General features: G+C 34.3%; 1 protein-coding gene across 1 annotated transcript; it reads right to left on the bottom strand.

The window, feature by feature from the left end:
- Positions 1 to 935: 935 nt before the first annotated feature.
- Positions 936 to 23567, bottom strand: LOC138324879 (cytochrome c oxidase subunit 5B, mitochondrial-like). Its single transcript, XM_069270102.1, has 4 exons — positions 23371 to 23567; positions 4419 to 4507; positions 4063 to 4168; positions 936 to 1302 (listed from the first exon to the last, which is right to left on the bottom strand). The coding sequence occupies exons 1-4, from the start codon at positions 23531 to 23533 to the stop codon at positions 1205 to 1207; spliced, it is 456 nt and encodes a 151-aa protein (XP_069126203.1). The 5' UTR covers positions 23534 to 23567; the 3' UTR covers positions 936 to 1204.
- Positions 23568 to 24660: the final 1093 nt, after the last annotated feature.

Raw genomic sequence — 24660 nt, 5'->3', positions numbered from 1 at the left:
TGTCCATCCCATGGAGGTCAGTGTATTTTCTGTTTCCTGTATGGTACATGTATACACCAAACATATCAAAGACACATCAAGCTTTGCACCCTCCCTTGTCTGCAGGATCATGGTAACATTTTGAAGTGTTTTAGTTTATTGTACAGTGGATCCTCGATAATTGCATATAGTGTCCAGGTACGTTTTTCAGTTTTATTTGATTTTTTTTTTTTTTTTTTTTTTTACAAAAAAACCTTAACTTTTGCATCTTCATCCAAAACGTTTTGCATAGCCTCCGTTTAACAAAATTAAACGCCTCTGTATCCAAATTGTTACGTTCCAGACTATCGCGGGTCCACTGTACATAATTATCTAGGTACACTGAAATGTTTGGACAGGACCAACATCACACTAAGAATTTAACAGTGTATTACGCACGTTCAAGTCAATAACATTCAATCCTACGTGTCTGCAAATACAGGGGTTTGGCGCAAAGATTCCTCATGGATATTTTGTAGTAATTTATAAGATACTGACCATCAAGGTCATTTTGGATTTCAGATAATCCACAAAAATAACAGCTCAAGGATTATGTAAAACAAGTCATCTAGTATGGATCGTATCGAACAAGTAAAGGTAATTATATAAGCTTAAACCTACGGATAAAAATTCAGAAAAATAAAGATTGTATCCCATTACAAAATTTACACAATGGCTCCCATGTCATTTTTCTTAATTTGAAAATAATGATTATAGCTGCCTGTTAAATATAGCATCAATTCATTTAAAAGAAGATTTTCCAAAAGAAGTATTAGAAACTAGCACAATTTTGTTTGAAATTGTGTTTAATCTTACCACAGGAACTCAGAAGCTTGAAATATATCCACAAAAGCATTGTACCTGTTGAATATCAAATCACCACAAGTAACAGATGTAACAATAATAAAACAACAATATAACTTAGAACAAATTTATTTCAATATTTTGAATTCAGTCACACTTCCACATGTAGATGCTAACATTGGCTGCACAATACTTATCAAGTTCTGCAAATAATTAGAAATCAAACACTGAATCAGCACTGTTCATCATTAAAAGACGACGAAAGGTAGGTCCCTTGAGGCCATCACAAAATGACGATGACAAACGGTAGTCCCATCAACGTGCAGCTCCCTCTGGCAGATGATAAAACAGCTGAGGTAAAATCTCTATCCTCTTTTAGACACTATGCTTCTATAAGTTTATACCAGAAACCACACATGCATCTCTTGGGCGCCCCAGAGGTTAAAACCATGTAATTAATGTGGACTTGTTCATCATCACCTGTAAAGAACAATTTCAAGTTATAACTATAAACACAATCAGCAAATTCATGAATATTGTAAGACACATGTGTAATATCACTATTGTAACATGCTAATCAAATTATGATGTCACATGTTTGTATTGGTAGACAGATCGGAACCCGATTTTGATTCTCTTACATTGAAATGTAAGCAAGATTTGTCCATACATCTATAAGGCCAAAAAAAATTAATTCTTAGTTTCTCAGGCCCCGCCGCATCGACATTTACCCCCCGCACCAACTTTTTTATGCACCATAACTTAAAAATTAAAATCGAGACCGCCGCATCGAATGCACCCCAAATTTCCATTCGAACTCGCCCGCAATTTCCATTCGAAAACGCACCTGGAAATTGGCTCCAATTTTAGTATGCACCTTTCATTTCCGGTAAAAAATGGCTGCCGATGTCAGCATTGCTCAAAACGGAATGTTTCCTCCCAGGATTATGTATTTTCAACTGGTTTTCTTTGGATATAGTGAGGATTGAGATATTTAAAAGCTGTTCTTTAAGACTGAGTAAGAATTACATTTTCTACACATGTTTTCATTGATTTTCATGTCCTTCAAGTGAGATAAAAATAAAATGTTATCTGCCGCATTTGTTTTCAGAGAAATAAAAAATAAAAAATATTCCCGCCGCCCGCACTGACTTTTTAAAAAAAGTGGCCTGAGAAACTAACAATTAATTTTGTTTGGCCTAAACACTAGTTATGAGATAAGTGGAATCTTACATGCGTGGCTAGGCAATATGAAATTTATTAAACAAGTTTAATAATTTGATATGCCACAAGTGGCATGAGCCTTAATTTCATAATGCCGGCTATGAGCTATTCATATAAGCTCCTCTATTGTGGACTTCTCTATATGTCAACAAGATACAACAAAGTCAAAGCTATAACTTTTTATGTGCATTGCCCATCGTTTAACAATAACAGATGAAGTAAAACAATGATTTGTAGGTATTTAAACACATCCAGTAGACCCCACAGATGAAGTTGAACAATGACTTGTAGATATTTCAGGATATCCAGTAGACCCCTGTAAGTATGTTTTTGACTCCTATAAATCAGATTTAACTCTTGAGCTTGAAGCTCATGTCTACTTGAAAAATGTTTCGACTTCAGATTTCTGAGAAATTGTGATTTGACTTCTGTTAAAGATGCTCCACAGCTGACAAATGGTATTTTTTTCACTATCAAAAACAGTAGCAGAGGATTTAGTATTTTTCATCAGTTAAAAAAGTTACTTATTTTACAACATTACCACCATTGAAAAGTTTGAGGTTCTAATTTTACTTTCAAGTTAAAAATAATGAAAAGTGTAGTCGCACGCTCAGGGTATTGTACTGCCAATAATATTATACAGTTCAAGTTCATTGTTTATTTTCAGAAGAAAATATTGGAATAAAACCTCTAAACTATGTGGCCCCCACCATTTCCTGCCCCCTGGGGGTCAGAGCGCAACGATATATACAAGCTCTGTTTCCCCTTCCCCCCAAGGAGAGTTTTGTGGCCCAAATATGGTAATATTCATTCTGCAGAACTCTATGACTAGTAGCGATTTATAGGATTTACCTTGTCACAATTTTATACAATTGCCCTATCCCAAGGGTTTGTTGGCCAAAATTTGGTCCCCGCCCCTAGACAAGTACGATTGCCCTAATATATCCCCTAATTGGGGTCATGCCCCCTCCCCAGGGGTCAGAAGCCAAAATTTCTATACAATAGGATTTACTATTTCCCTTATCTCCCAAGGATGTTTGTGGCCCCCAAATTTGGTCACAATCCATGCATACTTGATTGTTCAAATATTTTGATGAATAAGTCATTCTATGCTCCTTTATTTCCCCTATTGGTCGCCCCAACCCTGCCCCAGAGGGGCTCGTTTATACAAGTGGAGCATCTCCCATTCTAGGAAAGTCAACAGAGAAAATTTATACAAGCTGTTTCTTCCCCAAGTATTTGCCTGGAAATTCCTTTCTATGATCCATTATTTTACCCTTTATTTTTCCCCTATTGGGCACCCCCTCCCCCCCCCCCCCCCCCCCCCCCGCCCCCCCGTCCTGCCCCCGGGGGGTCATTATCAAAGTTTGTGATTTGTGGCCAAAATTTGGTTTATCCATGTTCAAGTAGCGATTTATAGTGAAATAATACAACTTTTGTGGCCATTTACCATGCAGAACTCTAGGACAAGTTATATTGATTTATGCCTGACCCTGCCCTACCGGGGCTCAGAGGCCAAAATTATATTCTGATTGTGCTTGCTGCCTTGTATTTGCATTCCTTTCCATTATTTTCTCATTATCAAAGTTGTCTTATATGTTCAGTGTGAAATAATACAACTTTATTTACCATATTACCCTTGACATTATATTTGATTGTTAATTAGATTTATATTCCCTTCAAAAGTTCTTAAAAGGTGCTCTGACATTTCTTAAAAGTAAATCATCCAAAATCAATCCTCAATGTTATTAGAAATGTCTTCTTAGGTATGCAGGGGTTTCAATATTTTTCAGGAGAGGTGGTACAATTACAATTTCAAGTGGTACTTTTCTATACAATCTGTATATGCTATCAATGTAATTTAGCCCAAATCAGGTGGTACCACAACCTGGTTTAATCGGCAAAGAGTACCAGCTGGTACCGCCTAATATTGAAACCCCTGGGTATGCATACAACATTGAAGCTTTTAACAGTAAAACTGCTCCAGTCAGCTGTACTCTAGCATGATAAACTTACATAGACATCCTACGATTCTGTTGTCACTCTCGGATCGTACAATGATCGGGGCATCCCTGGTTCCTTCACGCTCATTTACACGAACTCCATCAAAGTCATAGTGATCCTAAATAAAGAAGGAAATAAAAGGCTTTAATAAACATTATCAAATCTTACTCAGATTTTACAAAAAAGAAAACAGCATGAAAGAGAATAATATTTGCTATTTAACTACTCTCATTATATCAACAAATTGAATACTTTCAAATCATATCATCATGAATAATGAAATAAGATTTTGCTATTAGTATACATAACCACTGGTAATCTAAATTTGTCTAAATTGTGTCGTCCATATAAAGAGGAGATCACCTCACCTTAACACCAGCCAACTCTGTCAAAATTTCATCTCTTTCCTCACCAAGCATGTGACCGAGATTACTGGGCATCAAGGAGTCGGGTGATTCTGTCAAACAAATACAACAATTAGCGACGATATTAAATCTAAAATCCTGTTATCAATTAAAATATGACTTGCTCCTAAAATGCTTACAATAACATCTGCCAGGGTCCATGTTGATGGGGAAATTGTCTTAAATAATTAAGTTCGAAATTGCCATCAAACATCAGGGTTCTCGCTAAGTTTTTTTAATAGATGGTTAAAAATTACTTATAGGTGGTTGGGGGCTACAGGCCCCAGTGTTGGCCAATATTTATTTCTGACAAAAATAGCCGGTTGTAAACAAGGAAAAAGACGGCTGTTTTTGCTGGCAACCGGCTTTTAACGAGAACCCTGAACATGCATGTAAACCATATACTGGATAATGGTAGATAGCTAGTCACCAATACGTGAGGTATGAAATATAAAACGGAAAAGTGCCAAAACGTATTCCATGATATGTAGATTATATTATACAAGAGATTTTAACAGAAATAAGGTAACTAGGGGTTTTCTCAATACTGGAAGGTCAAATACAATACAGTACATATTGAAATTAATTATTGAGAATCCAGCTCAATGCAATGGCAATAAAAAGTCTAATGCATAAAAATTATATTACTAGGGTAATAACTTAATTTCTCATTATCAATATTTATCCAACTATAGCTTTAGCTTGATAGGCTTAGGAGAACATATTAAAACTACAGGTCTAAATCTACGTCCTGCATGAAAATAAAGACATGGCGCAAATTTAAATAGGGTGCCAGTTATGAAACAGTGATGCTCACATGTGATGTATAGTAACAATACTTTGTTCCATTATGTAGCATGATTTTAATAAAAAAAAATATTAGCCTTTCAAACATTGTCATTTTTTATGCACACCAAAGTAATCTAGAATTATAATTTTACCAATACATGCAGACAATACAGATTTTTGACATAATGAGCTTTCATCACTTTATACAACTTTTGCTGAATTTTAATCTGGATCCCAACAACATCTGAAAATGATTGATGGACACAAGGACAGATAATTAGCTCTCATTATTATGCAGACTTATTATAACTTATTTTCACCTTAACTCTGCCCCTCCCCATCCTCATCCTTGTTCCATGGGTTACTATTACTGATGTTATATCTGACCAATCACCCTTGCAAATTTCAGGACACATTTTTCTGTCATGGCGGGTGACACTTTATAGGCAGGAGAATACTCAGTGAACAAATCTTAACATTTTCTACATGAAACATTTAGCATGTCCTATAATTGATTTTCCTTTTCCTTGGCTTACATGTCCTAACTTGGGAGTCTTGTACCGGTATGTGTGGGTTAATTTATTTATGTTTCCGGCCCATTTTGAGCATCATGTGATTTAAGTTATTAGTCATGGTTTGTTCGAGGTTACTGTTTCACATGAACTTTTATCGAACCAAAAAAAACTCTTGAACAATGTCCTTTATTGAATGGTTAGTCACGACTAAACTTTCTGAGTGTTCTATGTAACATTTTGAAATTAACGTATTCCACTTGCGAATTTAATTATTGAAAATTCATTCAATTATAGTATCCGTTAATTCCGTTCATCCATAACGAATCTAAAATTTCTAAGGACACTAAAATAACAGCCGGCTAAACCAAGTTAAACGTTACATCCACTAATGCCCAAAGGGACTTTCAGTGACCGGGTTCAAACCAAATTTTCCTTCGTGACTTAACCATGTAGCCCGCCCCGAGCCCGAGCTTTGAAACCCGAGCCCGAGCTTTGGTTATTTTCGTTTTTTCTACACAACGACAGCACATATTAAAACGATTTTTGACACAACATTTCTTTGTGTTAAGTTTTATCTTTCTATGTAAGTAATATTTCATGAAATTAATTTGAATTTCATAAATCGACCTTTATCACTTTTCAAGGGGCTAAACCATGTAGCCCGCAATGGAGCGTGACATTTTACGATTTTTCCATATTATTAAAATGTTATGACTTTTTGACAATAATTGCCGTAACCCAAACACCAAGTAAACCTAGCTGGTCATAAAGGTATAAATTTAAACATATATATCCAATTATTTTATAAGAAATTCTGCCTTTTTGTAACTGCGATGACAAGTACCTGTCGCGCCGATCTCTCTGTTTTCCCGAGCCGAGCCCGAGCTAAGGGCAGACAACTCCCCGACCCGAGCTTTTTTTAATGACTGTACATGTAAAAATGCACACGTTATTATTACAATATTGTATAATGTTAATTAATGTAATAGCAGTTTTATATGTTATATTATTATTTGAATTTTAATTAAATGACATTAAGTACAAAACTAGACTAAATTCAAATGAAAATTAATTAGATAATTAACTTTGTCCGTGTATGAAATAAACATCAGTTATTCATGATATTGTTTATTTGTAATTTCAATATAATGTTGCTTATTTATTTGGCAGATATTCTTAAATTATTGAGGTTTGATAGTGAAAGCATTTTTTTAAAACTATGTTAGATAAGGTCTCTGAGAAGTGGAGTGAACCATTTGTAGTTTATTTCAATTCTAATATCAAGGGAGATATAGTGAAATATACAGGTTGGTGGGTACTAACTGAATTCGGTATGGGTAACAAGTACATGGGTATTACAAATAATTTTCATGCTTTCAAAAATCATATTAAATAACATCAATCGGGAAATCTGGTCTGATCAAACCATGATATAATGTTTAAACTCTATATTAGATGCAAAAATATCACGTTTAAAAGAATACACTTAAATGTAGTTAGCCAATGGAAAATGCTTATAAACCGGAGGTCCCGCTGCCTGTCAACAAGGACAAAGAAATTTCTAATCTCTATGTATACTTCTCAGAAACCGGATGAATAATGTTAAAAGTACAATTAATTTTTAGGAAAAGAATAATATTTCAATGGATAAGAAACTTTGTGGAAATACAATGTGTTACTTTCAGCACATTTTAAAGAAGCAATTTTCTAATATTAAAGGGCCACTACCTTTATCCGAAACGGCTTTTAATTTTTAAAATGGGGAAGGTAAAAACGACATCGATAATTTTGTAGAGTCGCAAAAGTTATTAACTTTAACCGTATTAATACTACGTTTATCATCACCTTCTGAACAATTTGATTGATATAAATAAAACGCTAATTTTTTCATAACGCGGGTCGTCTTATGTTTTCCCGCCGTCATGCTAAATACCGGGCGGTAGTGGACTATCACTGCGCCAGACGGCAAAACAGCGGAATTTCTTTCGACTGTTTATCATATATTACGCAGGAAAATCTTGCATATGTTTGGTATTGTAACCTCAGCTTAGGCCATCTGATGTATTTTCTGCTGTTATTAATGTTTTCAAAGAAACGTTTATTTTTTTTGCTCCGGAAAGGTAAGTGGGCCTTTAATGGTATGCAGGCAGGATACGGGTTAATGGGGCTTTCTGGACAATGTTACAGGCAAATTTTACCTTATGTACAGCAACAGACAAACGGGGTCAACTGTGGGGTTTTTGCAATCGCTAATTTAGTAGAGTTTCGTTTCAATGGTTTTAAAGGTTATGAAGAGTTAAAATTCGACATAGATTGTATGAGACCGCATCTATGGATTTTTTAATTAAATTTCCAAAGATGAAGTTGAATAGAAAATTCTTTGTAGAACTGCGTTGCGTCACCGAAGTGCAGAGCTTGGAAACATTCTTACTTGAAGAATGGCTAAATGTTTTACATGTACTAGAAAAAACTCGGGAACGGAGAGTTGTCTACCCTTAGCTCGGGCTCGGCTCGGGTAAACAGTGAGAGTCGTCGAGACAGGTCAAACGAGGTTTACGAAAAGCAGAAATCGTTATGAAATAATTTGATATTAATGTTGAAATTTATATCTTATCAGGCTAGCTATGTATTAACTTGTTGTTTGGATTAAAACAATTCTTCTCAAAAAAGCATACATTTAAAAATAATTTGAGATAAATCGTAAAATGTCACGCTCCATTGCGGGCTACATGGTTTAGCCCCCTGAAAAGTTTATAAAGATCGATTTATGACATCTCCATTCATATTAGAACTGAATATAATCTACAAATGGTTCACTCCACTTCCTCAGAAGAGAGTTTACACCATTAAATGCATCCTAACATAAATTTTACAAAAATCGCTTTCAAAATCTATCGTGTCGAAACCTCAATAATTGTAGAATATAAATAACAATATTAAACAACCAACATTATTATTGAAATTACAAATAAAACAATATCATGAATAACTGATGTTTATTTCATACACTGGACTACAAAGTTTATTAATTATCTAATTAATTATTTCATTTGAAATTTAGTCAAAGTTTTGTACTTAATGTCATTTTTAAATTAAAATTCAAATATTAATATAACATATAAAACTGCTTATATACATTAATAACATTATACAATATTGTAATAATAAATAACGTGTGCATTTTACATGCTACAGTCATTAAAAATCGCTTCTCGGGTCGGAGAGTTGTCTGACCTTAGCTCGGGCTCGGCTCGGGGTAAACAGTGAGGATCGGCGGAGACAGGTCAACGAGGTTACAAAAAAGCTAGAATTCGTTATGAAATAATTTGATATGGATGTTGAAATTTATACCTTTTATGGCCGAGCTATGTTTACCTTGTTGCTTGGATTAAAACAATTCTTCCTCAAATAAAGCATAAATTTAAAATTTGAACATAATTGGGAAAATCGTAAAATGTCACGCTCCATTTGCGGGCTACATATGGTTTAGAGCCCCCTGAAAAGTGATTAAAGGCCGATTTATGAAATTTCACATTAATTTTGTATGAAATATGAATTATATGTATAGATAAACAAAAATACCTCAAAGATTCTTTGTACCAAAACATTGTTTTAATACGTGCTATTTTGGAGGAGTCAAAAACGAAAATAAACCATAGCTCGGGCACGGGTTTTAAAGCTCGGGCTCGGGGCGGGCTACATGGTTTTAGCCCCCAACCGCATAATAATAACAGAGGATGGCGGATATACAACATATATACATGACATGTAGATACCAATATTAAAAAAATTACAAACTTCACTAACGTGTTAACGTACTATAAATATTTGATTTAATTCAGTATGTAGCAAGCAAGTACCATTCTGTAGATATAAAATATGCACAATTTGATGTTCAACCATTTTTTTTTTCTATCTTGACACCTAAAACGGTCTAATAGTCTAAAGCTTACGTATACTCATCCTCGATGCTCCAGAGAGTTCCGATCACACACGCATCTCTACACAAAACCCCTTGGACCTATCTCATAGTCAAAATAGAGGCAAACAAAAACTAGTTCATGTAATTTAGTCCTTTGGATGTACAGCGGATATAGCCGTGTATAACTGTACACTGTAGAGCGACTATATATGTGGCTATTGAAGTTGCGGGCGACGTTCGTCTTTCTGCGTGTTAGTCTTCAAAGGAAATTTTTCGCAGACTTTTGATATGGGTCAAGATTCTCATATAAACGTCTTAGGATAGATTGGTTCAGATGTTTACTTCATGTTATGCCTCCGCAAGAATAGGTCAAAATAAAATTGTACCATGTATTAGAAACGATTATAACTTAACCCGGCCTACTTATAAACTTTCGGCAGGAAGACGACAACCATTTTCTGTCTTAAAAGTCCGTTTTGAGCTACAAATATTGCAGCTATACATGTATATGCTTTATAAATGGTAAAATTTTGTAATAAATGTGGGATATTTCATAAGCAACGTTCTAGAAACGGTTCTCCTTTTTCTCTAGTTGCTACCACCTTTAGTTTAGGGTATTACGTGTTATTTAGACCTAAAAATCTATATATGAACAGATACTGTAAAAAGTTACTGAAATAACTTGTTTTTACATCAAAGATAAAGTAGATTTGCATGTAAATTAAACATGGGGTCCATTACAGACATCTGCAGTAATTGCTTGTTTGCTGGGTTGAAAAAATGTCTCGACCTCCTACATAACATAACATTTTTTATTTGCAAAATTCAAATTAACGAAAAAGAATCAACTTAGGAGCCTAATATTATTTGAATTTCACACACGCGTGCAGGGTGTGGTGATTTACTGCAGAGCGTGTGGGGTTTTTTTAGGGAAGACGTTTTTGATTAAACTTCAATAAAAGAGTTCCAAAATCAACAGCCACCTTACCTTTCAAACCGTCACGTACATTGTAACTGAAAATTCGCCACATATTTTCTATCTTGTGTAAGATAACGCGGTAATTAAGTAACACCTGTTATCTCTTTCTCAATGTTTATTTGTATTTCTGGGTCCTAACCATGTTAAAAGTTAAGCACTTTCCAAAGATAAACATACTCGAACAATGAGACACGAAAAATTATCTGATAATGTGGTCAGCGTACCTGTGGTTAGGCCTATTTTGTGTAACGAACATTGTATGATGGCTTCATTCAGTGTTACTGACTTTAAGGCAGTGAATCAGTTGAAACGAGTACTTATTATATTTAAGTTTTAAGAGGGACGTGTTCATATATGTTCCAGTTACCATTAAATCTTTAATTAAAAAAAACTTATTCTTTTTCCATCTTTAGTGTCTTGGTCTGGTGCATATATATTTATTTATTTCGCGCATATTTCCTGTATATTAAAGCGTTAAACAAATCAAGGTTTCCCTGCTAACCGCCACTGACAGTACTGTACTGTATATATATATTAGTTCTACCAGCAAATTCCACAATGGCTCAGTGCCAAGAGATCACGAGTTATTCAACTCTATAAAAACGTAAGTCATCTTAAACATGATTTGTATAAGTATATTCTATAATAGCTACTGTAAGGTTCAACTTTATCTATTATTCTTGTTTACATTTTAGATGTCATTCTGTAAACTTTTTTGACAATTGATTGTCTTTCCTTTGTTCCTGAAGTGTTGAAAAATATTGCATGTTTACATTATTATTTATTTGGTTTCTATAGTCTATAATTTGCACTCTGTTTTCGTTCTCTGCAAACAAATTTAATTTACCTGCCCACAGGGCAAGTCTGCTTATGGCATACAATGCAGTATATCCGTCTAGCTGTCAAACTTTTACTTAATAAGGTCTATTTTCTTATTGCATCTGAAAAACGTTTATTTGAATGAAGGGCTTCCAATATGCGAGTGTGTTCAAAATGAAATGACCTTTACCTACATTCAAGGTCACAGTTTGTAAAACAATACTATAATATTGAAAACAGACTCCATATATTTGAACAACTCGTCAGGTTTTAAATAACTAAGAGTCCTATATATTATGTCATATTAGGCCTGTGACATGCTGGGATTAGGGGCTAAAAATTGTGTCAAATGAATGTCCTTGAACTTCATTCAAGATCACAATTGTGAAGGGTTAAATAGACCTGAAATCTTTGAATAACTTATTGTCGATAAAAAAGGTCTTGATATTAAACTGATATTGGGTTTGTAGCATGCTGGGATGAAGGGCTACTAAGTTCCTTCAAATTAATTACCTTGACCTTCACTTAAGCATTGGTCATATAGGCCAAATCTTTAAATCTCACCAAAAAAATGAGATAAGATTGTGTAGAGAATGAAAATGGTGCACAAAGATTTCAGATTCCATCTTTCAATAAAGGTAGATAATCCATCAATTACTTGACTGAAGGGGAGATAATTCATCAACATATGTTCTTGTCTTAAATCTATCAAAAGTTTATAAAATTACTTCCCTTCGTTTTACTGTCAGTACTGACGAAGTTAAATAAAGGGAAGTAACTCTGATGACATCTCTGACTTTAAAGTGAATAGCCGGGCAAAGAAAACCAGTCTAAATGCGTTCATTGGCCTTCCAAAAGTTCTCACATATTAATACGACGGCCAAGTTCTGCTTCCGTTTCCCAGTTCTGACCATTAAAGTAAAGGAAAGTTGAAAGTATTGAAAGCGAGGCTGCGTGTAAATGTAACCACGGACATAGTCAGCCGGGAGGACGTATTAGGTTCCTATACTTTAAATTAATTTCTTCGTACGCAGACAGATTTTGGCGAAAGATTTTATTTTTCCATTTCATAAGAAATTATACTGGATACATTCACACCATTTTTACCGACTTTAGCCATCCTTGCCCGACTGTTCACTTTAAACGTTAACTATTTGCAGCTGCTGCATATGGGAAAGGAATATCCAAAGGGATACGATTACTTCAGGGAAAGGCAAAGGAAGGCATTTAGGAATAACAGAAACATTTCGGATCCTGAACAAATTGATGCCTTAATTGCCAAAGGAGAATATGTTCAGAAGGAAATAGAAGCATTGTACTTTTTGATGAAGTATAGGACTATGAAGAAGAGATATTATGACAGTCATTCCGACGGAGGAGCAGAAATATTGAACACTCTAAACATGGTGCTGAATGTCTTCCAGTGAAAAATATTTGGATGAGAGAAACTAAATTGATGAAAGAACGAAGAAACACACACTATTTCTATAGCTACCTGTGATTATTGGAGTTTTCAATACAAAGGCAAACAGATTTTTTTTTATTGACGTTAACCTTTTAGATGACATTTGAAACCTTATTAATCTTGAATTTATATGTCACTTATCACTTCAAAGGACCCTGTTTGATTTGAAGGCTTTTGATGGCCATGACCAAACTTTGCTTAATTTGAAGGCTTTTGATGGCCCTGACCAAACTTTGCTTCATATCTTTCAATAACACTTATAGTCAAAGTTTTTTTAAATGGGTCCCTCCAATTTTGAATCTTACATAATGAGGGTTCATTTACAATATTTTTCAATAGATTTACACTATTGTAGAGTGAAATCAATATAAAAAGGAGTATAGGTATATAATTGAACAAAGTTGAATGAGATATTTAATTTTTCCCAACAAAGAAGGAATTATATAGACTACATCCCATCCTAAGATATGCTTCACCCATAATTTATAGGAATAGATAGATTTTACAAGGTCATTGAGCAATAAGAGCAATCACAATAGGCATTTCTCAATATTCCTATGGGGTTATACCATCACTGTATGTTATTATATCCACCCCATGGAATATTCCATATGCAAACTGAAGGCTCTGTGTGCATTGTGCAATAAACAACAAACAAAATGGGGACAGGTAGTTTGGTCATTTGATGTACATTTGGTCATGTATGTACATCAAAAGAATTGAATAGCTGTAAAAGTACCAGCTGGTTTTGGAGAGTTCGAGCGTCATTCTCTGTTGTCTTTTAAAGGAAATCTATTCTGTTCTGGCCTGTGATGGTAGGTTTTTTTTCTTCCTTCCACATAACTGCCTTGACATTTGCACATGTCCATATTCCAGGGATTCGAGATGTCAACAGACAGTGATAGTAACCTCTGGACATATTCAAGGATGGGACAACCAGTGGATAAATACTACAAATTAAGCAATGTTACCCTAAGTTACATTTACATGTTCATGCAAGAGCTAAATACTTGTGCCTTATTTATTCTTTTCAATACACAGAATACAGTGTGTAATGCCTGTCGTCATGAATAGTATTAGCGTGTTAATAGATCCCAATATACCGTTATCTCTTTTATCAAACATCACGTTGAAACTTGTGAACATTTTATGTCAGTTCTTTCAAGTTTTACATTTATATCAACCAAAGTATTAATTTGTTCCCCCTGAAAATTAAAAAATGAACCTCTACTGCTCTTTGAATTAGAAAGTTTGGAATTTGACAATTCATGGGGATGACAGGGCGTTTAATTACTCGCAAAATTAACTGTATCTCCCACTTCTACATGAATAGAGAACATCATGACACATATTAGAATATTAGCCAATCAAATCAATATCCTGTAGACATTTAAAAATGACATAATGACATACAGAAACAGGGTTGAGCACAGCAAACCTGGCATGATTTTTTTTTTAAACGCAATTAGTATCATATATATAATATATATATTAAGGGTCCTAAAAATACATAAATATGTAATACTGTTCACATAAAAAATGTATGCCACAGTTCCTGTGGGGTTGAGCAAACTTTTCAAGAACCCTTTTTTGACATTTTATATTTGAACGTTCGACAAGTAAAAAAATAATTCATGTTAGCGAAATATTGTATGAAACCAATTAAACGATGTTGCGTGGCTATAAAGACCATTTTTATACTATCAATCTGCAAATTCTCGAATGTCACAAGTGATAACATGAAAATAAATGTGAATTTGCTACATTTGTAATTGTGCATTCTTTCTTATTCTACATGATGCCGTATCAGTTATACTGTTTGACTAATTTGATTGCATGGAGGTATAAATAGTTTGGCGTTTGTATAAGTTGTGATGTGCTAATTGCTCAAATGATCCTTATTTTTTTTTTCCAGTTTCTGATTTACATTTTATTGCTTGATATTTTGTTGAAATATAATCTTCTCTACGACGCAACAAATAAAGATTCAACCTGGAAACATATTTTTAAAATTGTTTATACGCAATTAGTAAGTAAGTACAGTAAAAAACATTTATAACGAATATGCTTGGTGCCAAATTCATGGTTAAAATGTAGTACATTTCATTCTGATTCCCCATCAAGGTTGTTATAATATATCTGTAATGATGGGTATAACAAATTATGCTTATAACGAAGTGACTTCGTTTGTCCCCAGATGTTCATTATAATCCTATTTTCCTGTATGCCGATATTGACAGATCCGAAAAATGATTTCGTTTGATTCATTTTATCATTAGATATTGCTGGAAGAGAAATTCATCAAAAATCCATACCAGGTAGTAGTTTTAAGAAAATTCCATCTATTGCACCTCTGGTACTAGGGGTGGGGGTCTGTCACAGCCATTGTACATTAAAATCCAATCCCTTTCTATCAAGGATGTTTCTGGCCAAAATTTTGTTAAATTTTAGAATGTTATATGACAACAATAGTTTAAGGAATTCTCTGTCCTCTCTCCACTAAAGTATAAACACAAACACACCAAAACTATGTTTGCTGTACTAGCTTGTGTTATTCAAATTTCCTGAGTCTTCCAGATATTAAAGTATCTATATTTCAAGAATAACATTCTGACATTTCCTTGATATGCACCTTGAACTTGCTCCCCAGTAATTACAGAATTTATTTCACTGAGAATCCATAGTTTTCCAGTCAGAGCGACTTTTAAGCACTAGTTCCGATGCCCTAATACGACTAGTAATTTTTACAGCTGGACTAGTACCAATTATAATGAACCAGTCCGGTTGGACTAGTGGCTCCACATCCTACTAAAATCGGTAAACACTCTACATTTAGAAGAGCAGTGGTCAATTGTATTTTCTTACATGGGTCATCTACAATGCGGGCCGCAGTTACGCCGCATGTATTTATGACGTCGCGTTATTGTCCAGCGCGTGCGAGTTGTCTTACACCCCTCTGTGTAAGATAGTTATCTTTTCCCTAGCAACCACGGGATATCCCTGTGAAGTATGGGAGAAAAATAAATCTCCCCTATTCTGATAGAACCATAGGATTATTTGAATTCATTGTATTTCAACTCCCCGCACGATGGCAAAATTTTGTTGGGCGAGTTGTTAGGCGTCTTTGAAAGCATTCTTCAGTGAGGTAGCTAGACGATAAAAAGAGAGATCCACTATCATAAGGAGACACAACAAAATATATCCCAGTCTTTTAATGACTCTGTTAATAGGATGGTAAATCCAATAATCCAAAGTACAATGTAGACTGACCATGTATGCCTTGTCATGGCCAGGTGAGCCAAAAACAATGGACTGTAGTCGGTACGTGTCAACTTCCTCATGTGGGCTTCAAATTAGTAAACCAGAGGTTGAGGGTTTGTGTTATCATGTCCACATGGACAATCTTATCCACTCGGCCACCCCAGTCCATTTGATGACACAGACATGTGTGTGAATGGACAATGGTAAAAGTAAAAACATTGAAGTACTTGTACTTGACCTTCTTAGCAAGGAAGATAAAAAGTTGGAGATGTTTTTCCATTACTACAACCCGATTCTGATCAGTGGATGTGACCCAGACTGGATCATTTATATGATAGGCACGGAACGCTTTTCCTCCTAGAGCACAAGGTCCTGTCTTTCTTGTATTTTGCAGTAGGATATCTGTACATTTTTACATTTCTACATAGATTGTAAATTTTCGTAAAATCAGGACAATTTTGATGTGTTGACTTTAACATGGACAATTCATTTACGAGAACATTAAAATTTGTATTTATATCGGAAAATCACTATGTTTATCACATGGAAATTAGAATTATATCAAGTTGTACTTCAAGACAGCTTTGCAAATCCCATCGATAGAAAGAATTTCAAATTACCATGTCCTAAATACTCGCTAACAAGAACTACACAGCTGGTCGAATATTCCTTTTATTTCCGATCCCAGTCCCTTGCTCGAACAGGAATTCTAACTACATTGTCTAGAATCTGCTCAAATCGCTATTACAGATGGAACATTGTGAATGCCTTTATATTAATCCCCTCACTGAAATTAGAGGATCATGTCGGTTAGAAGTAATCAATTTCATAGCACCTCTAAAGTGGTATGTAGTTCAGTTTGTTTAACTAATTCGTGACTTTGGCTCATGGGTACAGCGTAATATGTAACCTGCTTAATGTATTGTTATCAACGATTTGTAATTACAACGGTAATCAATTAGTGAAAATACAACTTTGTAATGACGTGGAATTTAGTCAATTCTTATAATATGATATTTTCATAAGAACTTGTAGAAACAATACATTTATTGCACAGAAATTTTGCTTCTTGGTTATGTAAAAGAAAAGAGATCCTGAGTGAAAGTTGTCCACTTTAAACATGACAAGCAATACAATACCATGTAAAAGTTGATCCCAAACGTGGTTATTTTTAATTCACTATGTTTAACATGCATCAGAATATATTGGAACATTTTGTCAAGAGTCGTTTTGGAAGCTTTGCAAATGTCTTTGATAGAAGGAATTTCAAATTAACATGTACCAATGTCCTAATTGGTAACGATTTGAAATACAGCTGGTCATATACATATATTCACTATAGTATTTCCTATCTGAAATCACAGAATTCCCACTACATTGTACAACTAATCTAAATAATTCCATGTTAGGACTGTGAGTGCCTTTATCGAAATTATGTGCAAGTTAGATGATCTCATGTAGATACAATTGTCTCTTTAAAATATCTAAAGACAAGGATATCATATTCATTTTGATGCCTTTTTAATTTTTATAGATGAAATAGTGGCTCTTACAGGAGTGATAATATTAAAAGAGTTGAGAATTTGATCGACACATGACTTTAGTTTAGGCAAGTGGCATTATTATATTGCACATTTATTGATAACTCAAAACAGGAAAGGATACCGTTTGACATGTTAATCCATTGATTATTGAATCATGTTTATCAAAACACATAAAACAAATCTTATGGCGTAATAGGGGCTGACCAATAACTAAAAATTACAAAATGCTTGACTATGTAGGAAAAGAGAAGTGAAACTACATTTTACCGCCGATATGTCCACAAGAACCATCTGGTGAAGAGAAGCAGACAAGCTTAAGATCATTTGTAGCTGCGGCTAAATTTCCTGATGTCATAATCAACTTCTGGAAGTTGGGAGAAGACCAACTGACTAAATTGTACTTTTCGAAGCGAATCATTGGGAAGCTTTGAAACCCCCAATATTGAAGAAGTTTGACTAGGACATCTATATTGCCAACAATACAGCTACACAGGTAAAGCCCTAAATATTTTAAAAAAAGGTCACTTGTTAGAAGCGCTTTACTTGTGCAGGATGATAGTTTTGGTGTTATTATTTAACAGTTTTTATATGGACATACATATTCCCAAAATGAATCAGTTTTGTTTCTGATATAGCGTAAATTTTTCCTAAACAAGACCTCTATATATAAATAAAAATTCTATTGGGGGAAAATTCTTTTTAATAACGTCAACTTTTACCTTATACCGTAATGAGTAATTTCCATTACAAAGAAACCACTTTTTCTATGAGAAACAGACCTTTTTTTATTTAAAAATCACATGCTTTTAATATCAATGGTCTTTTTTACAGTGTCCATTTTTTTTAATAAAATTAGACTTTTTTAATCCTAAAACGCAACGTAAATACAATTTTATTATTAACGCCATGGCGTCCACTTTTCCCACCATTATTATTATGACGTCATCATTTGATTTGCCGAGTTTTTCCCTTCGTTATGGATGATAAACTGTCTTCTGTGATGTTTTCTTGGGACTAATCATTCAACAGTAAATTGTACGTGTAGTTTTCTTGGATTCTGTTGGGGATCTAGTAAACCCCCAATTTGAACATTTTCTAACATGATTTCATCTACTATGCATTACATGATTATTTGACACAGGTAAAATCCACTAAACGATTTAAAAAAAAACTTATGGTAGCAATTATATGTATGATTCAAGCATTGTATTTAACAGTTTTTATAATGACATACATATTCCCGTTGGGCTGAATTCAAGTCATTTCATTTCGTGGATTCTAAAATTTTACATTTCGTTGGCACTTGAAATTTCGTTGGTGAGAAGACCTTACATATTTCAACCTAAAATTTATAGTCGACACTGTCACTTGTATTGTTTGATCGCTCTCAAGCGGAACTTTCCAGCTTTTCTCACAAACAGACCACTTACAATTACAATCTAGAAAACTCACCAAGTGTTTTTACAGAGTGTTCAACAAACAGTGTCACATTGATTTTCATGATTTAAATAGAATTTGTTGGTACATGTTGATGAAACGTCTATGAAATTTTGATTATTAACGGGGTCTTTGTTATGAACGTCCACTTTTCCTTATATTAGTGGGTCTGTTTTTAACTTGTCGTGTTTGTCCCAAAAAATTAGACCTTATTTAGTTAGGGAATGATAAACTGCTTCTCCTGTGAATGTTTTCTTGAACGCTATAAACTTACAGACTTGGGGCTGTTGTAGATTTCTATATATTTTGCATGGGGATAGTAAATTCGTTTTATTTTGCATTCATAAATTATTGATATAACGAAATTAAACCCCCACGCTAAAATTAATGTAGTTTCACAATTGTATTCACACCTATGTATCAACAAAATCTGGAAATGATCAATATAGGCACTGCCTGTTATATACAAACCTTTTGTTATACAATAAAATATTTTGAATAAAATGAAACCCCCAAAAAGTATATCACCTCATTTTTAACATTTCACAGATACTGCTTTTTTTTTAATTATTGGAATTCATAATTTAATTTACCTGGTATTTAATGTCTACTGCTTTTACTTCATATATTGTGTCTACTGCTTTTACTTCATATATTGAAACTGAACACGATAGTTAGACAGGCATGGATAACACTGTATTCAAATGTCAGAATATAGGTCAAAGTGACCTACTTCTGGTACATGTGACACAACCTGGCCTATATGTACCAAAAGTTAAAATATAGGTCACATCTATCTGCTTTTCATATTAACATATTGCTAGACTGAAGTGAACATGTCACCACATGTGACCTCCAATATGTTGTTCAATTTACAAGAAGCGTAGGAAATAGTGTAAGGATTTATGTGCTAAAGCTAAAAAAATCTTCTCAAGTAAGAAAGAGAATTGAAACAAGTATTAAACTTACTGGGGAGTGAACATTCCATTTTCTTTGCTTCGGCAGACTGAAATGAAAAAGAAACATAAAATATTATTTCCTAAATCTTTGTTTACAAGTACCAAGTAAATGTATACTGAAGGCATGGCATTTGTTTTAAAAATTATTTGACCATTAGAAGTGTATGTACTTTATGTAAAGCAAGATGGAGTCCTTTTAATCTTTACTAGATTAGAATGATAAACAATTCTTTGTACATGTGTTTATTTGTAATTGCAATTATCAATCACACAAAATTTGACATTTTGCTAAAACTTTACAAACATTTGTGTTTCATATGATGAAATAATATGTCTGCTTTCTGTAAGGAAGTGCACTACTGTAAAAGGTGACCAGAGCTGCATATGCTGTCAACAGTACAAGTCTAATTATTCTGAATTTCTATCATCTTTTTATATACCATAATTGACCAAATAAACGCCCCTCCCTTTTATTGAGAGGGTCATGTAAGGATGGCCTCCCAAGTATGTGGTAACTTGGTAAGTAGTGTGTAAGTATTACGTGGTGTGTGTTTTGGGAGACTGCAGTATGTTCATGTTGTGTCTTCTTGTATAGTGGAACTCTTGCTGCTTTTTATAGTGCTATATCACTGAAGCATGCCGCCAAAGACATCAAGCAACACACTCCACCCGGTCACATTATACTGAGGCTTTCATTTTATTTACAACGACTTAAATACAGCCTGAAACTATGAAAACTATCTAGGTTTCTCTATTCAATTTCTTTTAGGTATATAGGTGGAATTATTTAATGACTTAAATACAGTCTGAAACTATGAAAACTATCTAGGTTTCTCTATTCAATTTCTTTTAGGTATATTGGTGGAAAGACATTGGAAAATCAACTTACGGCTTGTCTGGAGAAAACATACAAATGACATCTTCAGCTGCCTTCCCTTTACCACGTTCTTTAGACGGCGTCACAGGAGTAACTATAATATCAATAGGCCTCGTTATATATCAGACATAAATCATGAAGAAAAGAGAAAAAAAGATTTGGTATGGAGCATTTATTTATCTTCTTACAGACATGCAAATGAAGCATGAGAAAAGCTTTACAATATATATCCGAGAAGAAATATCTTGATAAATTGTAAAACTAGAACACTGACACGTCAGAAAGGACCCCGCTAATAGCCCCGTACCGCTACGTGCTTACGTGATTAAGTAGTGAAAAGTAGTATTTTGACAACGAATTTCTTCCGTGTTAGCTATATGTTGCTAATAATTAATTAATGTCAATACATTAACCCTTTGAGTGCCACAGGAATCTATGTTAGAGAGGCCAAGCGTGTTGTCGATCACAAAATGTGATCTTGAAAAAAATATGACGTAGAACTCCACTATTTTTGAACAATTAGAACCAGCCGATGACGTCACGTCATTATCATGGCAAGCCTGAAATTCCTCTCAGTCACAAATTGGATATTGTTTACGTGCACAACTGATAAAAGTTAAATGTTTGTGTACAGTTCCTAGCCAAGTGTGATTTTTACCAAATTTTCGACATAGCTAATGGGAAATTTTCTACTCTACTTCTGCTCATGATCATTTGCCATAACTTGCTTCATAATTAAGTAAACAAAGGAGGTGTGAACACTCCCTGACCAACACCCACTGGTGCTAATTAGCAGCCTGGGGCTTATTCCACCTTGGCTTGGTGGTGTCACTTGTGTCTGAGTGTAACGATGTATGTTACGTAGGCCTACCGTAAGGAAACAATCATCTGGCCTTTCAATAAATTTTGTGCTTAAAACTAGTAAGCATCATTTCAAAAACAAACACTACTTATAATTGAAATGATTTACTCACGTTTTTAATGTAAAATAGGCATACAGTGTCTACTGAAAATCATAAACTTTGCAATCGTAATGGCCGCCATTTTGGAATGGGGTGATTCTAATAAAGGATCCGGATTTTGGTATATTTTTTCAGGATATCACTAAAAAAAAGTTATTATTTTTTTCAGAGTGATAATTTCTCTAGAATATTGGTGTAAATTTGAGAAACAAATATTTGTATTTTTTCTTGCATAAATCAAAAGAAAATGAGTCCAGTATGTATTACAAAAAAAAAAAGTGAAAAAAACCCAAAACAAATAGACAAAATGTATAATTAAAAAAGGTGATAAATAGCATTGAAATAAAAGTATACAATGTATTTATTGGCATTTTTCATCTTCTAAATTTAATGTAAGCCTTAATTAACATTTAAAAATACAAAATGAGCCACCATGCAAGGCCTATGGTAATAATTAAAGTTAAATCATAATTTGTTAACAAAATATGTTTTTGTAATTGTTTTACATATTATTGATATTTATACATATCTGACGCGTCGCGAAAAATGCCGCGTGTAATGCTACCGCTTTGGAGTCAAAAATCTACCTCTTTTTGCTCACCAAAGGTTAACATGTCTGATTAGTCCAAGGGTGGATATAACGTCATAGTAATAGTAACCTCTGGAGTATAGAGGAAGCTCCCCTCCTCCTTAGGAAAATGTTCAATTCCTATAGATACAATTTCCTGCATTCTGGTGAATTTTGAGGCTGAGTAGTTGTTTTTTCCTTCCTCAATTATAACCGACAGCTACAGTTCAGCTACTACATTTTGACATTTGGGCAGCCCAATATTTTTTCAAATCAATGAGGACGGATATAGTTGGCCTAAATTTTTTAAAATCAGTTAATTTGGAGTCTTCATTATTTTCATATATTCCATGAACAATCTTCACATTTTCTACTTGTACATTTAGCATGTGCTTGTTTTCCTTTTCTTTTGGCGAAAACTATACGAGTCTAATCAGTGAGTGGCAGTACCGGTATTTCGGTTGCGGGGTTAATTTATTGATGTTTCCGGTTGATTTTGAGCATCATTGATAAAAGTAAAGTTAGTATACAATTGTAGTCGAGGTTATTGTTTCACATGAACTTTTATCGATCCAAAAATAACCTTGAACAATGTCCTCTATTAGAAGGGTTAGTCACGTAATTTTTCATATGTTTTATTAACATTTTGAAATTAAGCGCAAAGAATATTGCTATTTTATTATTTATCATTCAATTTAGTTCCGTTAATTGTTCATACGAATCTAAATACTAAAGACACTACAAATAACGCCGGCTAAACCATAGGAACGTGACATCCACTCCATGCCCAAAGGACTTTCAGTGACCGGGTTCACATACCAACTTTTCCTTCGTGACTTTCTTCTGGAGGAAATATAGAGTGCATGCCGCTAACACCTAGATCTCTTCCGCCATCAGCTTTACTGCCATATGCCCTCACTTGATGCGTGAGTACCGTCCTTCTTGTAAGGCCCAAAATTGTTCTGCAGAGAGCCGACGCCATTTTGTTTCTTCGAGGACGAGACTGCACGAGATTTGAGGCGTAATTAACTCCCCTTAATTTAATGAGGGCACGTACTCCCACCAAGTTGACGAATGAGACACGCGAAGTCGATAATTAATATTATTAAGCTAATTAAGAGGATGATTAAAAGGAAACATAAGAAAATAAGGAAAGTGAATTAATAATAAATTAAAATTGTATCCGATCTGACATACATACATTCTACTTTCCCATGCCCAATAATAAAAAAAAACAAAGAAGAATAAATAATTACTTTTCAATAAAGTAAGAAATATGATGAAATATGATAAAAAATCCATCTTAGTGCAAAAAATAAAGATTCGGCTTCCAGTCGCCAGCTATCGATATCCGAAACGCTATCTCAGAGATCAGTTAAATCTCTGGTACATGGTTGTTTTATGATTAGCTTTTGGTGATTATAGCTAGTCCGCTAAATCTGTCTTCTAAAGACATTATTAGATCAGTAGAAACTTGTGGCTTTTTTCCTCTTACATTCATGTATATTGCTATGTTTTAGGCCTAAAGATATGGTGGCATATTTTCTGCCATCGAGTTAATTCAGGTCGACTTATGGTAACTCGACTTTTACCAGATAGTTTTGTCAGCCAGTCGAGTTATAACATGACTTGTTGAGATATGTATGTCGGTAAGATGAGCTTTAACACGACAAATCCACATAATCATATTGGAAAGTCGAGTTATCTTGTTGTAATAAGGCAAGTCAATTTTCCAGGAAGTAAGTCGACTTTCCGTGATGTAAGTCGACTTGCCGACATAGATATCTCAACAAGTCATGAGATAATTCGACAGGTCGACATAATTATCTCGACAAAGTTACGTTACGTAACTCGACCTAAAATAACACGGTGGCAGAAATATGCCACCATAAAGATACGCAATACCCATTTGGAAACCAGCTTTACTTGTTAGCTTGCCCTGTCCATATATATACATAAATATTTACATCCCTCGATACACTTATATAAAGGCACAACGAATTTTTGTTACGGTCTTAATGGCCAGATTCAACCTTTGGGCTAAAAATCCTCCCGCGGGACGCGGTTTTAGCTCCAAACTCGGGATATATCTGCATCTATTTTTTGTAG

The sequence above is a fragment of the Argopecten irradians genome, chromosome 6, assembly GCF_041381155.1.
Source record: "Argopecten irradians isolate NY chromosome 6, Ai_NY, whole genome shotgun sequence".
Classification (NCBI taxonomy): domain Eukaryota; kingdom Metazoa; phylum Mollusca; class Bivalvia; order Pectinida; family Pectinidae; genus Argopecten; species Argopecten irradians.
This window is presented reverse-complemented; position numbering and strand designations above follow the sequence as displayed.